The sequence below is a fragment of the Lissotriton helveticus genome, chromosome 1_1, assembly GCF_964261635.1.
Source record: "Lissotriton helveticus chromosome 1_1, aLisHel1.1, whole genome shotgun sequence".
In the NCBI taxonomy this organism is placed as follows: Eukaryota; Metazoa; Chordata; class Amphibia; order Caudata; family Salamandridae; genus Lissotriton; species Lissotriton helveticus.
This window is the reverse complement of record NC_136057.1, coordinates 145,673,533-145,689,614: the sequence shown is the minus strand read 5'-3', so window position 1 is coordinate 145,689,614 and position 16,082 is coordinate 145,673,533. Positions and strand designations below refer to the sequence as shown.

Below are 16,082 nucleotides of genomic sequence, written 5' to 3'. Positions count from 1 at the left end.
CGCAACTTTCGAGAAGGCATGGAAGCCGTCGCCAAATGGATGAAAAACAGCTGCCTACAACTAAACACCTAGAAAACAGAAGTACTCATCATGGGCCCAAACCCCGACGCCTGGAGCGACACCTGGGGGCCCACCGCCCTCGGAAACCCGCCAACCCCCACAGACCACGCACGCAACCTGGGAATCATCCTGGACTCCGAGCTCAAAATGGACCGCCAGATCAACTCTGTCTCATCTTCCTGCTTCCACACCCTCCGCCTCCTTCGTAAGACCTTCAAATGGATCCCCCTTGAACACCGAAAGACAGTCACTCATGCCCTGGTCACCAGCAGACTCGACTACGGCAATGCACTCTATGCTGGAATAAACAAAAACCTCATCCGCAAGCTACAGAACATCCAGAACGCCGCCGCAAGACTGGTCCTCAACCTGCCAAAACACTGCCACATCTCCCAGCACCTGCGCACACTCCACTGGCTCCCCGTCGAGGCGAGAATCACCTTTAAGATGCTCACCCACGCACACAAGGCCCTCCACGGCACCGGACCAGCATACCTGAACAGCCAGCTCAAATTCCACGCACCCCAAAGGACCCTACGATCAGCCCAGCTCTCCTACGCCGTGGTCCCCCGCACCAGAAGACCAGATCGGGAGGCCGCTCCTTCTCCTTCCTCGCGGCCAAAGCATGGAACGCCCTTCCGCTCCACCTCAGACAGACAACATCGCTCCCCATCTTTGCAAGAAACCTCAAAACCTGGCTCTTTGACAGACCCCCTCCTTGATGGAATGGAACCTGCACCCCCCCACCCCTAGCGCCTTGAGACCCTTACGGGTGAGTAGTCGCGCTTCAACAAACTCCTGATTGAAAGGTGAAGTGGGCCTCTCGATTAGAAACGTAGGAGTGAAAAATGAAATGATGATGTAATGGCAATGATGTTGAAATAACGTTAATTTTACTCTGCACCACAACTGTTCACACCCAGAGGTGCAACTAGATCCATATTGGCCGGAGGGGGGGGAGATGCAGCTGATTCTTCCAGAAATAGGCAGGGTGGAGAAGCAGGGGCTCTAAGAAGGGCTGAAATACAACTAATAATTCGGAACTTACTCAATAGGATTAACTAAAATATCCAATATGAACTTAATTCATCAACATTAGTTAAACCAACAAAGAAATATAACACATGAAACATGAAGGACAAACACAAAGGTGTATTGAAAAAAGAAAATTTATCAAAAATTCAATGGTCAAGACTTTGGTATACAGATGAAATAAATTCAGAAATATTTAGGTTTGCAGGTACGAAACAAATCAATTGTAAAGAGACTCAACAAAACCTAAATACACCTATCTAAAATCAATATGAAATAAAACAAGAAATAGATGAGGTGAAAGTCGACGTTTCGGTCTCTTAAACAATGCTTTGTGAGACCATCTTCAGGACAGAAGTCATATGTGTACTGTATAAAAGACCAACGTAATCTGAAATTATAAATATTTACAATTACAAATCCATGATTAATATATACATCTTAATAACACCTTTGTGAGCAAACAATTAACAATAACTAAAGACAAGACTAATACAAACAAAAAATGTGTAAATGTTCATTAAAGTTATTTGTACAGATGTTTTAATTAATCATCAATACAACCCAATATTCGTGGTTGTGTGGGTAATTATAGAGATTTCAAAATATGACATTTTTTATATACCCTAAACATGTAAAGTACATTCACTCAAAAGTTCACGTTTGTATAGGTCATTTTTTGTGGTTACATTTCAGCATTTTTTTGTGGAATATCCTGTCTATATGAAGACACATTCCGTAACATGTAGTTCGCACATTGCACCAAAAAATGTTGAAGCAAAGAAAAACTGTTATCTGTTCGAGGTTTCACATTTCAAAACAGAAGCCGGTTATAATTAATTGTCTCAATACATGGCACATATTTCAAAAACATAGAGTGAATCAATGCGGATGTCGCACTAGCAGGTAATCAGTTTACCTTGATCAGTACGATGGTAGCTTTACGTGCATAAATTAGCGCCTTTTGAATGGAGACGATCGGTTCTTTACCGCTCCTAGAGGAACCATACATTGAACTCAGAATTACTGACCGACAATACGATCTGACTGTCACATTTGCTAGCAGTCGGTATCATAACAATCTGGGGACCGTTATTAGTTAAGACAAGGACCCAATTAAATTGGCGGTAGTTTGAGCATTTAGAAACGAAGACATACCTATTAATTTAAGTAGAAGGCCTCCTCGGCAAATTCACGAGGTATGTAAATTAGAACTCATGCGCAAGTCGTGAAAATCAGGATGAAAGCCCAGAGGTCTAAGGGAAATTACCAACATAAGTGCATTTTAGTATATGGTAAAGGACTGCTTCAGTTTAACATATGGTCGTGGCTGGAAAGAACATACCTAGCGTATCGATGTGAAAGACTATCCAATGTGTTTTCAGTGTGGTTTCCAGCACAAGTTATGACAATCCAGCACTCTTATTTTTGAAAAGGAAGCCGCCAATACCACAGCGTAAGTTGCGGTCAAGAGGAAGCAAGGAGTATTCACTCTGAAAAAACGGAAGGAATATGCTATCAATTATAGCGGTCTAAATCCCAAAAGATCTAATCTAAGAACGCCAAAGTATCGTGGGCTTACCTCGTGTGTCTATGCGCGTCGGTCATAGAACGGGAATGCAGCGAGCGTGTGCCAGCCGAATCCGTTCGATTTAAGGCCGGTTTGGAGTGCAAAATAGGACTAACGCAGGGCCGCCATGTTGGAAGAGGAAATTATAGTCCATATCGGGCATATGGAAGGAATTGCAGACACAGTGAGATGGATCGTGTTGTGGAGACATATTTAAATTTAACCCGAGAGACCAGATGATTTATGATAACTACGTGTCATCGGGCATTGATGCTGTAAGGACCTAATTGGTTCTTTGTTTAATCAGCAAGGGGGCCGCCATTTGGACAAGGTTTTTTAGATAAATGAAAGCCTCAATAGGTCATATTTTAGTCGGCTCATGGGCCGCCATCTTGGAAGGGGTTTATGATACCAAGCCGATTACCCTATACTTAGATGACATCCACGATTGATTCAATCCATTTACATTAATGCATGATCACAATTGTAAGCATATATATACATAGGAAAAAATGAGGTTAATCAAATAGACAAAGAGATTCGCATAGTAGATAAGCATGACACTTATTTTGCAGATATTTTTATACAAATATAGTCATACTCATCCTGAATGGAACTGAGGATTCTGTTTAAGGCGATTAGGTCAAGCATGCGAGGGCATGCCATTCACTTGCCGAATTCAAGCCACATTTAACAGTATTAGTAAGACAAATAAGCTTACCCTCCCTAAGTGAGAGGATTTTGTCAATGTTGTTTTGGCGTTTATTTGGTTTAATAACCTCCAGAACCCACCATGTCATCTCAGTTTCTTTATGACCTAGTTGAATATAGTGTTCAACTAGGGGTGCATTTTCTTTTTTACACCTAATCCGCGATTGGTGTTGTAAATTACGTTTCTTTATGGGCTGAATGGTTTTGCCCAGATAGTGTAACAAGCATGGGCATTGGATGCAGTACACGACGTTTGAAGTGTTGCAATTTGAGAAGGTCTTGGCTGTGAACGTGATGTCATTAATTCTACAGGTTTTCACAGTCCTTGTGGTAGCACAGGCTGCACAGTTGTTGCATTTGTGGTGACCTAATAATGGGACAATTTGTCTCATATTGTCAACCGTGTTGTCAGGAGACGTATCTTGGTAGGCATGAATTAGCCTATCCTGCAGGTTCGTGCCTCTTTTAAAAGCAAACATTGGTTTTTGCACAAATTCAGGGATAGCTTGCAATAGTTTCCATTGTCTAGATATAATTCGCTTAATTGCATTAGACTGGGTACCGAAAGTGGATACACACACAATATTTGGTTTGTTATTTCGTTCTTTGCTGCTTAATAAAGCCTCACGGTCATTGTACCATGCCCTCTTCATGGATTTTCTGAGGAGTCTGGATGGATAGCTTCGACACTGTAATTTATCTTTTAATTTTTTTGCTTCACAAAAATAATCATCCTTAAATGTACAGTTTCGACGTAGGCGGAGGAACTGCCCAAAGGGCAGTCCGTCCTTCAACGCCTGAGGATGATGGCTAGTATAGCGCAAGAGGGTATTTCTAGCCGTTTTCTTAGTGAACAAAGTTGTATACAGATGATGTTCAGTGTCTACTTTGATGTTGATATCCAAAAATGGCATCTCAACCGTACTGTGGTCCAATGTGAACTGTAAGGTGGACTGCCATATAAATTTGTCTTCAAAACAAGCTACATAGATGTTCGCTATGTCCGGGGCAAAAATTGCCCCCATGGCCACACCCTTCTGTTGTTGGTAGAAGGTGTTCTGATAAAGGAAGAAATTCTCACATAGAGGAATTCTGACACATTCCAATATGAAAGATGTTGGGACAGCATGAGGTCTCGATCGTGACTCCATAGCGAACATCTATGTAGCTTGTTTTGAAGACAAATTTATATGGCAGTCCACCAATCCATTTACTGCTAACATCTATAAGTGGCTACGCTATATAGATGATGTGTTCATGGTCTGGCATGGTACTGCTGATTCACTCTCTGAATTTCATCTACGGCTAAATACTAGAAACACCAACTTACAGTTCACATTGGACCACAGTACGGTTGAGATGCCATTTTTGGATATCAACATCAAAGTAGACACTGAACATCATCTGTATACAACTTTGTTCACTAAGAAAACGGCTAGAAATACCCTCTTGCGCTATACTAGCCATCATCCTCAGGCGTTGAAGGACGGACTGCCCTTTGGGCAGTTCCTCCGCCTACGTCGAAACTGTACATTTAAGGATGATTATTTTTGTGAAGCAAAAAAATTAAAAGATAAATTACAGTGTCGAGGCTATCCATCCAGACTCCTCAGAAAATCCATGAAGAGGGCATGGTACAATGACCGTGAGGCTTTATTAAGCAGCAAAGAACGAAATAACAAACCAAATATTGTGTGTGTATCCACTTTCGGTACCCAGTCTAATGCAATTAAGCGAATTATATCTAGACAATGGAAACTATTGCAAGCTATCCCTGAATTTGTGCAAAAACCAATGTTTGCTTTTAAAAGAGGCACGAACCTGCAGGATAGGCTAATTCATGCCTACCAAGATACGTCTCCTGACAACACGGTTGACAATATGAGACAAATTGTCCTATTATTAGGTCACCACAAATGCAACAACTGTGCAGCCTGTGCTACCACAAGGACTGTGAAAACCTGTAGAATTAATGACATCACGTTCACAGCCAAGACCTTCTCAAATTGCAACACTTCAAACGTCGTGTACTGCATCCAATGCCCATGCTTGTTACACTATCTGGGCAAAACCATTCAGCCCATAAAGAAACGTATCTTACAACACCAATCGCGGATTAGGTGTAAAAAAGAAAATGCACCCCTAGTTGAACACTATATTCAACTAGGTCATAAAGAAACTGAGATGACATGGTGGGTTCTGGAGGTTATTAAACCAAATAAACGCCAAAACAACATTGACAAAATCCTCTCACTTAGGGAGGGTAAGCTTATTTGTCTTACTAATACTGTTAAATGTGGCTTGAATTCGGCAAGTGAATGGCATGCCCTCGCATGCTTGACCTAATCGCCTTAAACAGAATCCTCAGTTCCATTCAGGATGAGTATGACTATATTTGTATAAAAATATCTGCAAAATAAGTGTCATGCTTATCTACTATGCGAATCTCTTTGTCTATTTGATTAACCTCATTTTTTCCTATGTATATATATGCTTACAATTGTGATCATGCATTAATGTAAATGGATTGAATCAATCGTGGATGTCATCTAAGTATAGGGTAATCGGCTTGGTATCATAAACCCCTTCCAAGATGGCGGCCCATGAGCCGACTAAAATATGACCTATTGAGGCTTTCATTTATCTAAAAAACCTTGTCCAAATGGCGGCCCCCTTGCTGATTAAACAAAGAACCAATTAGGTCCTTACAGCATCAATGCCCGATGACACGTAGTTATCATAAATCATCTGGTCTCTCGGGTTAAATTTAAATATGTCTCCACAACACGATCCATCTCACTGTGTCTGCAATTCCTTCCATATGCCCGATATGGACTATAATTTCCTCTTCCAACATGGCGGCCCTGCGTTAGTCCTATTTTGCACTCCAAACCGGCCTTAAATCGAACGGATTCGGCTGGCACACGCTCGCTGCATTCCCGTTCTATGACCGACGCGCATAGACACATGAGGTAAGCCCACGATACTTTGGCGTTCTTAGATTAGATCTTTTGGGATTTAGACCGCTATAATTGATAGCATATTCCTTCCGTTTTTTCAGAGTGAATACTCCTTGCTTCCTCTTGACCGCAACTTACGCTGTGGTATTGGCGGCTTCCTTTTCAAAAATAAGAGTGCTGGATTGTCATAACTTGTGCTGGAAACCACACTGAAAACACATTGGATAGTCTTTCACATCGATACGCTAGGTATGTTCTTTCCAGCCACGACCATATGTTAAACTGAAGCAGTCCTTTACCATATACTAAAATGCACTTATGTTGGTAGTTTCCCTTAGACCTCTGGGCTTTCATCCTGATTTTCACGACTTGCGCATGAGTTCTAATTTACATACCTCGTGAATTTGCCGAGGAGGCCTTCTACTTAAATTAATAGGTATGTCTTCGTTTCTAAATGCTCAAACTACCGCCAATTTAATTGGGTCCTTGTCTTAACTAATAACGGTCCCCAGATTGTTATGATACCGACTGCTAGCAAATGTGACAGTCAGATCGTATTGTCGGTCAGTAATTCTGAGTTCAATGTATGGTTCCTCTAGGAGCGGTAAAGAACCGATCGTCTCCATTCAAAAGGCGCTAATTTATGCACGTAAAGCTACCATCGTACTGATCAAGGTAAACTGATTACCTGCTAGTGCGACATCCGCATTGATTCACTCTATGTTTTTGAAATATGTGCCATGTATTGAGACAATTAATTATAACCGGCTTCTGTTTTGAAATGTGAAACCTCGAACAGATAACAGTTTTTCTTTGCTTCAACATTTTTTGGTGCAATGTGCGAACTACATGTTACGGAATGTGTCTTCATATAGACAGGATATTCCACTAAAAAATGCTGAAATGTAACCACAAAAAATGACCTATACAAACGTGAACTTTTGAGTGAATGTACTTTACATGTTTAGGGTATATAAAAAATGTCATATTTTGAAATCTCTATAATTACCCACACAACCACGAATATTGGGTTGTATTGATGATTAATTAAAACATCTGTACAAATAACTTTAATGAACATTTACACATTTTTTGTTTGTATTAGTCTTGTCTTTAGTTATTGTTAATTGTTTGCTCACAAAGGTGTTATTAAGATGTATATATTAATCATGGATTTGTAATTGTAAATATTTATAATTTCAGATTACGTTGGTCTTTTATACAGTACACATATGACTTCTGTCCTGAAGATGGTCTCACAAAGCATCGTTTAAGAGACCGAAACGTCGACTTTCACCTCATCTATTTCTTGTTTTATTTCATATTGATTTTAGATAGGTGTATTTAGGTTTTGTTGAGTCTCTTTACAATTGATTTGTTTCGTACCTGCAAACCTAAATATTTCTGAATTTATTTCATCTGTATACCAAAGTCTTGACCATTGAATTTTTGATAAATTTTCTTTTTTCAATACACCTTTGTGTTTGTCCTTCATGTTTCATGTGTTATATTTCTTTGTTGGTTTAACTAATGTTGATGAATTAAGTTCGTATTGGATATTTTAGTTAATCCTATTGAGTAAGTTCCGAATTACTAAGTGTTACTCAAACAAAATCCCTTGACGGCACATTTACCCTTCTATTTAATTACCCAAGCCCTCAAGGGTTTATTGGGTTGCTCACTGTTTTCTTAGAAATACAACTAAAGCCTCACACACGACGGGGGACGGGGTCTGAGGCGCTGCTTGCCTGTTCACACCCACCTGCTGCATCTCTAATTCAACTGAGGTGTTCAGCGCATGTCTGGCTATATTTACTTGCTGCAATATGTCAAGTGCCTCACATTTGCATTTTCCCTTCCATTTCTGCTTTTGGCCATCTCTCTCTCTCCTCCAATCTCAACCATACCCATTCTTTTTTATCTCTTTCCCTCTCCTCCTTTTGTCTACCTCCTCCCCTCTCACCCTGCTCCCATTGTCTCTCCCCTCCTCTCTCCTCTCCCTCCTTCATTTTTTTTCTCTTCTTCCTTCTCTTTTTCCTTCTGATCCCTTTACCTCCACCTTTTAGTGCTAAAAGAATGATAATAGCTGTAACCAAGTGTGTGTATCTGTGCATTCCTTTAAGTTTGCGGTTTATTTCTTGAAAATGCAGGGGGTAATTCAAAACAGGTTTCTGACAGCAATAAGCTATCCTCTATGTTGTATGGAAGATTATTGCACCGGCCTTAGCCTGTGAAGATAATGCAGCATGGTGCTAGGCAGTCTAGTCTGTCTGTGCACGTGTCAGCTGAGACAGTGTGACACTTAGATAACTGAGATTGCTTCGTGGGTAACTTGTTCATGTTGGTGCTACACACATCCTTCCTGTTGGGCCAGGTCCCATGTGGACAGAGACCATTTCTAGTGCTTTGCAGCACTTTTAAGATGTTCTTGGAGTTTCTTGTTGCTCAAATGGGTGTAATTTCTGATATTTATAGGTTTCCCTCATCTTCATTGCTTGATGTTGCTTGTGAGAAAGTGTCACTCCTAGTCGTTGAACTATCACTCATAATTACACTGACATTTTGAAAATGTCACACGTAGCAATCTGAAACCTTGTCAGCTATGATTTATTGCAGTACTACCCTTTTACCTGTGTTTGGTACTCTTTTGTAACATGCACAAGCACTTTTCTCTTGTAACACACTGTTTACTACCTCTTACATTTTGCTTTCGATACTTGCACAAGTGCCACCATTGCCTAAGTAACGTTTGTTCTTGTGTTTGAGTGTCCTCCATTTATTGCAGTATTATACCTCTATTTGTACTTTGTACGCTTTTGTAACCTGCACACATGTCACTTTTTAGGTCGAGCCTGTCCCATTCCGCAGGAATGGATAGGATCGAATTCATGTCGGCAAAATCCTCTTCAAACTAAGGGGTTTCAGCCCGGCGTTTTCTTGCAGTTCACGTGAACATGCACGAGCATTCACGGCCAGGGCTTCTCCTCCCCTAGCAGCACTCCTCCCACACCAGCAACTCCCCCCTTCCACACCAGCACCTCCCCTCTCTCTCCCCGCAAACACAGCCTTGCCGTAGCAGCACTCCTCCCACACCAGCACCTCCCCCCTCCCACACCAGCACCTCCCCTCTCTCTCCCCGCAAACACAGCCTTCCTTTCATTTCTCCTCCCCCTCCCCAGCCAGCTTCCCCCAGGCCGTGTTCCCTCAGATATGCTATTGCATATCGTTTGCTACCTCTTGTATTTTGTTGCTCTTGATACTTGCACAACTGTCACTATTGTCTCATGTAACGTAACGTTTGCTTTTGTAACATGCTCACTTGTAATTTTGGCTTCATGTATCTAAAAACGCCTCCCTCGCGCTCCTTTCTCCCTCTCTCCCGCTGCCTAGTCCTCCCACCCCCTCCCTCTCCAGCGCACGCTCCACTCGCATCTGCCTGCTGCTCCCCCGCCTACCCCCCCACTCCCCCAACCAGCAATGCCGAGAAGCTTGTTTCCTCTAAGAACATATCGTTTGCTACCTCCAGCCCGTGTTCCCTCAGATATGCTATTGCATATCGTTTGCTACCTCTTGTATTTTGTTGCTCTTGATACTTGCACAACTGTCACTATTGTCTCATGTAACGTAACGTTTGCTTTTGTAACATGCTCACTTGTAATTTTGGCTTCATGTATCTAAAAACGCCTCCCTCGCGCTCCTTTCTCCCTCTCTCCCGCTGCCTAGTCCTCCCACCCCCTCCATCTCCAGCGCGCGCTCCACTCGCATCTGCCTGCTGCTCCCCCGCCCACCCCCCCACTCCCCCAACCAGCAATTCACACACAGCAACGCCACTCACACACGCAACGCAACTCATCCACGCAACCCCACTCATCGACGCAACCCCACTCACACACGCGACGCCACTCACACACGCAACGCCACTCACACACGCAACGCCACTCACACACGCAACGCCACTCACACACGCAACGCCACTCTCACACGCAACGCCACTCACACACGCAACGCCACTCACACACGCAACGCCACTCATCATATTGTGCTGCAAAACTAAATACTTATAAGGTCCCACAAGCGAGACCTATTGGCAATGCCAATGCTTGTTCCTCCTGTAATGCACCGTTTGCTACCTCGTGTATTTTGTTTGCTCACGATTGTCACTTTTGCCTCATGTAACTTAGCGTTTGCTTTTGTAATTTGTTCACCTTTAATGTTCTCATTTATCAGTTCTGTTCCTATTGTAAAGCGCTCTGACACCTTCGGGTAAAGTCCGCGCTATAGAAAAACGCATAAAGAAATAAAGAAATAAATAAAATAAACAGCAGCGCATCTTGCTTCCATTGGCCACTGGCTAGAGCACCTCCACCTCGCCAGAAGATGTCGCTGCGGCGCTCCTTCTACCTTCCCTCGTCCAGCGCCTGCAGTATTTCCTCCTCCAGGACGTCAGATGGCGCTGCGGGTCACGCTGCCGGCGCTCCTGCTGCAGCTCGTTGTCCCTCGCGTGCAGCAGTGCTTCGTCCAGTACGTCAGGTGACGCTGCGGGACACGCAGGTGGCGCGCCTTCTGCCGCTCGTTGTCCATCGCGTGCAGCAGTGCTTCCTCCAGGACGTCAGGTGGCGCTGCCTTCCGGTCTTCGCGACGCTCCTTGCACTTCCTTTTCCGGATCCCAAGGAGGAGGAGGGAGATAAAGGGAGGGAGCGACCGCCCGCCCCCACCTCCGCCTCCCTCCCAGACTTTGCAAACTCCCTCTTCCTGTCGCCGGAGCCCTGAGAGCCGCGGGAGGGAGGGCATCAGACACCCCCGCCCTACACCTCTGCCCCCTCACACCGACATCAGAGTGCCGGAAACTCGGCCGGTGGGGGTCTGCTGCACCGAACCCCAGAGAGGCTCCTCGTTCACTCCCGCCCCAGTGTTAAACTACCCCCACCCACAGCGACCCACCCATCATGGGCGACGGCGAGAAACTCAACATCGACTCCATCATCAGCCGGCTGCTGGAAGGTAACCTGACCCCTGCCCTCTCTGGAAGGTGCTTCTGACCCTTCCACCCTCTTCCCCCTTCTGGGAGGAAACCTCTCACCCCAACCGCACGCCCCAACCAGAGGGTGGACGGAAGGATAGAGCTGTGGCGCGGATGGGATGTTAATCCCAGAAAATACGTGCAGTTGGCTTGGGCGGTTTGCTGTTGCGGTCCCTCCGCCCAGTGTACTGTTCAGGGCCAAGATGAGGACGGTGACCGGGGAAAGGGTGACATTTGGGGGGAGGGGGGCACGGAGAAAAATCACAGGAAGATGTGAAGGGCTTCCTGGAGGCGGGAAAAGAGCACGGGAAGGGTAGCAGTTTAAGGGAGCAGGAACGTTTGGTATTTAGGTCAAGCGGTCCTGGAGCTGCAGAAAGGCGCAGAACCGTGCCAGGGGAAGGACAGTAGGAACTGGAAAGGTAACGAATAACTGGGGTAAGGGAAGGGGATCCGACGTTTAAATGGGGCGGAGAGAGGAATAGGGAAAGAATGTCACGGTTGCTTGGAATGGCTCAGTGGGTAGAAAGAGGGACGAGGGTTGGAAAGGCCACGTGACATTGAAAGGACATGGTGGCGGAGTGACAGGAGCGAACTGGTGCAACAGCTGTAGGGCGAGGATGAAAGGATAACCAGGGCTAATGGGCTAGCTTGACCCACAAATGTGGTAGTAAGCGTGAAAAGGTCTCGTAGGAAAATAACGTGAGGAAATAAAGTAAAGGGCTCTAATGGAAAGGTAGTCGGAAGCGAGGGGTAACGGGAATGAGAGAAAGAGGTGACCCAATAGGGGACAGATGCCAAGATAGGTGACACTTAAAGGCTATAGATAATACTGACCTAGCAGCAGTGCAGAGAATGTTGGAATGCAAGTTTGAAGGGGTGCAAGAGTAACAGGACAAGGCATCGGTGATCTGGTTAGAAAACCTCCATTTGAAGAGCAGTGGAAGGAACTGCGCATTCTTGACTAAAGTACTCTGGGAAGTACACATGGAATCCGACAGAGGACTTCAAGTGGTTGCTGTTTAGATGGTAGATGTTTTGGGGCGGAGGAAGCCAATGCCTTCCTTTATTTCATGTATCAGCTACCATGCATCTAGTGTTGGGTGTCGCTCTATTTATTTATTTAAAAGTTTTATATAGCGCTGGCTAGACCCGGAGGTATCAGAGCGCTTTACATGAGCATCAGATCATAGTTACAGGTTACATCTTTACAAAGGTTACACACTTCTTAGAGAATGGCAACATAGTTACATGTAAGGTAGAGATAAACAATAAGCACAAATACGTAAGGGGAAAAGCAGGCAAGGTGAGAGATTCCGGGTAGGGGGGGTTGGAGCACGGGAAGTAGACAGATAATGAGGGTGGGGGAGGGGCGGGTGAGAGACACAGCATGGGAGGAGGAGAGGAAGGGTGATGGGGGACACAAACCGGTAGACGAGTCAAGGCAACGTCCAAAGTCCAGTAAGGAGTGATCCCAGGGCAGACAAGGGGAAAGATTCAGGGGAGAGAGGATAGGAGCTAGGGAAGAGATAATAAGGAGAGACGAATCTAAGTCTGCCTAAAGACCGACTGGGTAGGTGACGACCAAGGAGGGAATCCACGGCCCATCTCCCCTATAGCTAAACTAAGTAGCTCCATCGGGCGTCAGACAAAATAGTTCAGTCTCAATACATTGAGAGAGGAGGCAAGGAGAGACATAAGTAGAGGGAGAATGCGGTAGGAGACGACGGGAGAGACGAAAGGAAGTGTAACTATGTGGTTCAACAATAAACCAGAAAAGATCAACAAGTAAACATTATATCAAACAATCAGCAGTACAATTAGGGGAGGAGAGAAAGTAGTGGGGGGTAGAGGAGGAGGGAAAGTGAGGATAAGGGAAGAGACCACCGTAGAGACGAGAGGCAGTCTGTCTAAGGACCGACTGGGTAGGTGACGACCAAGGAGGGAATCCACGGCCCATCTCCTCTATAGCTAAACCAGGTAGCTCCATTGGGCATCAGACAAAATAGTTCGGTCTCAATACATTTAGAGAGGAGGGAAGGAGACAAAAATAGAGGGAGGATGCGGGAGGAGACAACAGGAGAGACGAAAGGAAGTGCAACAATGTGGTTCGACAATATACCAGAAAAAGAGCAACAAGTAAACATTAAATAGAACAGTCAGCATTACATTAGGGGAGGAGAGAAAGGAGATATAAAGTAGTGTGGGATAGGGGAGGAGAGAGAGTGAGGATAAGGGAAGAGACCACCGTAGAGACGAAAGGAAGTCTGTCTAAAAACCGACTGGGTAGGTGACTACCAAGGAGGGAATCCACGGCCCATCTCCCCTATAGCTAAAACCAGGTAGCTCCATCGGGCATCATACAAAATAGTTCAGTCTCAAGTGGCGAGGGAAGAGGTTCACAGAAAAACAGGGTGGGGACAAAGGACAGGCGCAAGCAAGGACAGAAGCTGGAAAGAGTAGGAGCGGAGGGGGGAGGGTTGGGGTAAGTGGGAGCACATATTGTCAGCAGCCGCAGGTTAATTTCTTTTATATAGCGCTGGCTAGACCCGGAGGTATCAGAGCGCTTTACATGAGAATCAACAATGTAACAGAAAAAGTTCAACAATTACACAAAACATTCAAAACATTAGCAATACAATTAGGAGAGGAGAGAGAAAAGTAGTGGAGGGGGCAGGGGAGGCGAGAAAGGGAGGATAAGGAAAGAGACAATAAGGAGAGACGAAAAGAAGTATGTCAAAAGACCGACTGGGTAGGTGACGACCAAGGAGGGAATCCACGGCCCATCTCCCCTATAGCTAAAACCAGGTAGCTCCATCAGGCATCATACAAAATAGTTCAGTCTCAAATAAATTGAGAGGAGAGAAGGTGAGATATAGATAGAGAGGATGCGGGAGGAGCCGACAGGCGAGAAGAAAGGAGGTGCAACAATGTGGTTCAACCATATACCAGAAAAAGATCAACAAGTAAACATAATATCAAACAATCAGCAATACATTAGGAGAAGAGAGAAAGGAGAGCGAAAGTAGTGAGGTAGGAGAGGTGAGAAAGTGAGGATAAGGGAAGACACACAGCTCTGGCTGTCCCAGTGAATATAGGCTGACATTTAAAGAGTGTTTCTCGTATGTCCTATGAGACGGGCTAGTCTGTTGGGTAGTTACTAAGTAGGGAGCTATCTATTACATGTTTCAATAAAATGCACTACTCTGAATTGCCAGGCCAGGGGCGATAAGTTGTGATCCTAGCTACATGTGACTTTTTTTTATTTAGAGTACGGTGGGTAAGTGTACCCACATGCAGTTGGTATGGAGGTATTCCCCTCGAGCACCCTCTAAACCAGATCACGACCGGATCATAACAAGCAGATGAACTATAGAAATTAGATACTTAAAGTGAGTAACCGATGTCGGTTCAAAGCCCTGTCTCCTATTTTGGTCGGCCAAGCGCTAAAAAGCTTGACGATAGCCAAAGGAGGAGGCCTAACACTTAGAAAATAGCTTATTGCCTAAGACAGATAATTCTATATGTTTTATGTATGTACATGTATAGAGAGCAAACCTAGCTGGGAATCAACGAGCCATGGCTCTGTATTAAAGAGCAACTTTGCTTTTGGCTCTTTCTATAAAGACCCTTTAGGGTTTAGTCCCAGTTGTAGCTGAAGCATGTTTTTAAATATTTCAGCACAGACCATGCTGATGGAAGTACTGGCATGTTGTAAAACTTCCTTTATCAAGCATGATCAATGTATTTGCTGCCGATGTTGAAGTGACTCCTCTGCAGACTATTTAATTTTATTGGAATTATGGTTTTCATTAACTTAAACAATTAAGATTTTTCATTCATTCTTCTTTCCTCTTGTGCTACAGACATCTCCTTTTTGCTCCGAAATGTCATTTTTTTCCTTTATAGACTTGGAGTAGTGTTCTGTAACGGTGGCAGCTCATAAAGGTTGTGGTGGTTTTTCTTTTTTGTCACCACCTTTTTCTAGCCCAGTGGGTTGCGTCTGCCCCGGAGTTTCTGCTGGGTCTTGACATTTCACGCACACCAGAAAGCTCCAAGACAGTGAGTCATGGACCACATTTGTTTGTTTTTGAATCGGACTCCCAACACTTTTGTGTTGGGGTCAGGAAGGGTGGTTGGTTTTTGCCTTTTAGTCCCTTCAACAAACTCTGTACATCACTTTTTTTTTGGGGGGGGGGGGAATGCGACTCTGGAACACTAGAAACAGTTTGTGGCAGCCATGGTTTGCTTAACTCGCCTTTGTAGTGCAGGTGCACATACAGCCCTCCCAACCCTGTAATGCCTGTAGCTGATTGGTTGTACCACCTTCAGCTGTCCCTGGCCATTTAGGCAACATAACTAGGTTTTCTGTTCTGTTACAGGCAGAGTTTCATTCTTCGAATTAGAAGCATGGCCTAGTGTATCTCTCTTCACCCGATATCTGGTTGCACAGCGTGAATTTAACTTATCACATTTTCGTATTAAATACAATGAAACAACAATTCAATACTACGTTAATACTGTTGTCAATTGCTCTTCGGTTTAATGTCCTGAAACATTTATTTTTTTACAATAGCGATTAATTAGTTATGAAATTGCTAATCAATCTGTTTGCTACCATATTTACAGAGCAATATTCCGGATTCCTAATTAATTTAACATCCAAAAATCAACGTCGTCCAATGCATTACGGTATCATCAATCCCTCCAGGGGCCTCTGTGAAAAAAGATA

At 44.2% G+C, this 16,082-nt stretch overlaps 1 protein-coding gene across 1 annotated transcript in view; it reads left to right on the top strand.

The window, feature by feature from the left end:
* Positions 1–10,871: 10,871 nt before the first annotated feature.
* Positions 10,872–16,082, top strand: part of PPP1CA (protein phosphatase 1 catalytic subunit alpha) — a 176,492-nt gene continuing 171,281 nt past the window's right edge. The window contains exon 1 of the mRNA XM_078659196.1: positions 10,872–11,334. Coding sequence (XP_078515322.1) covers positions 11,280–11,334 — 55 coding nt within the window. The 5' untranslated portion in view covers positions 10,872–11,279. The remainder of the gene's footprint in view (positions 11,335–16,082) is intronic.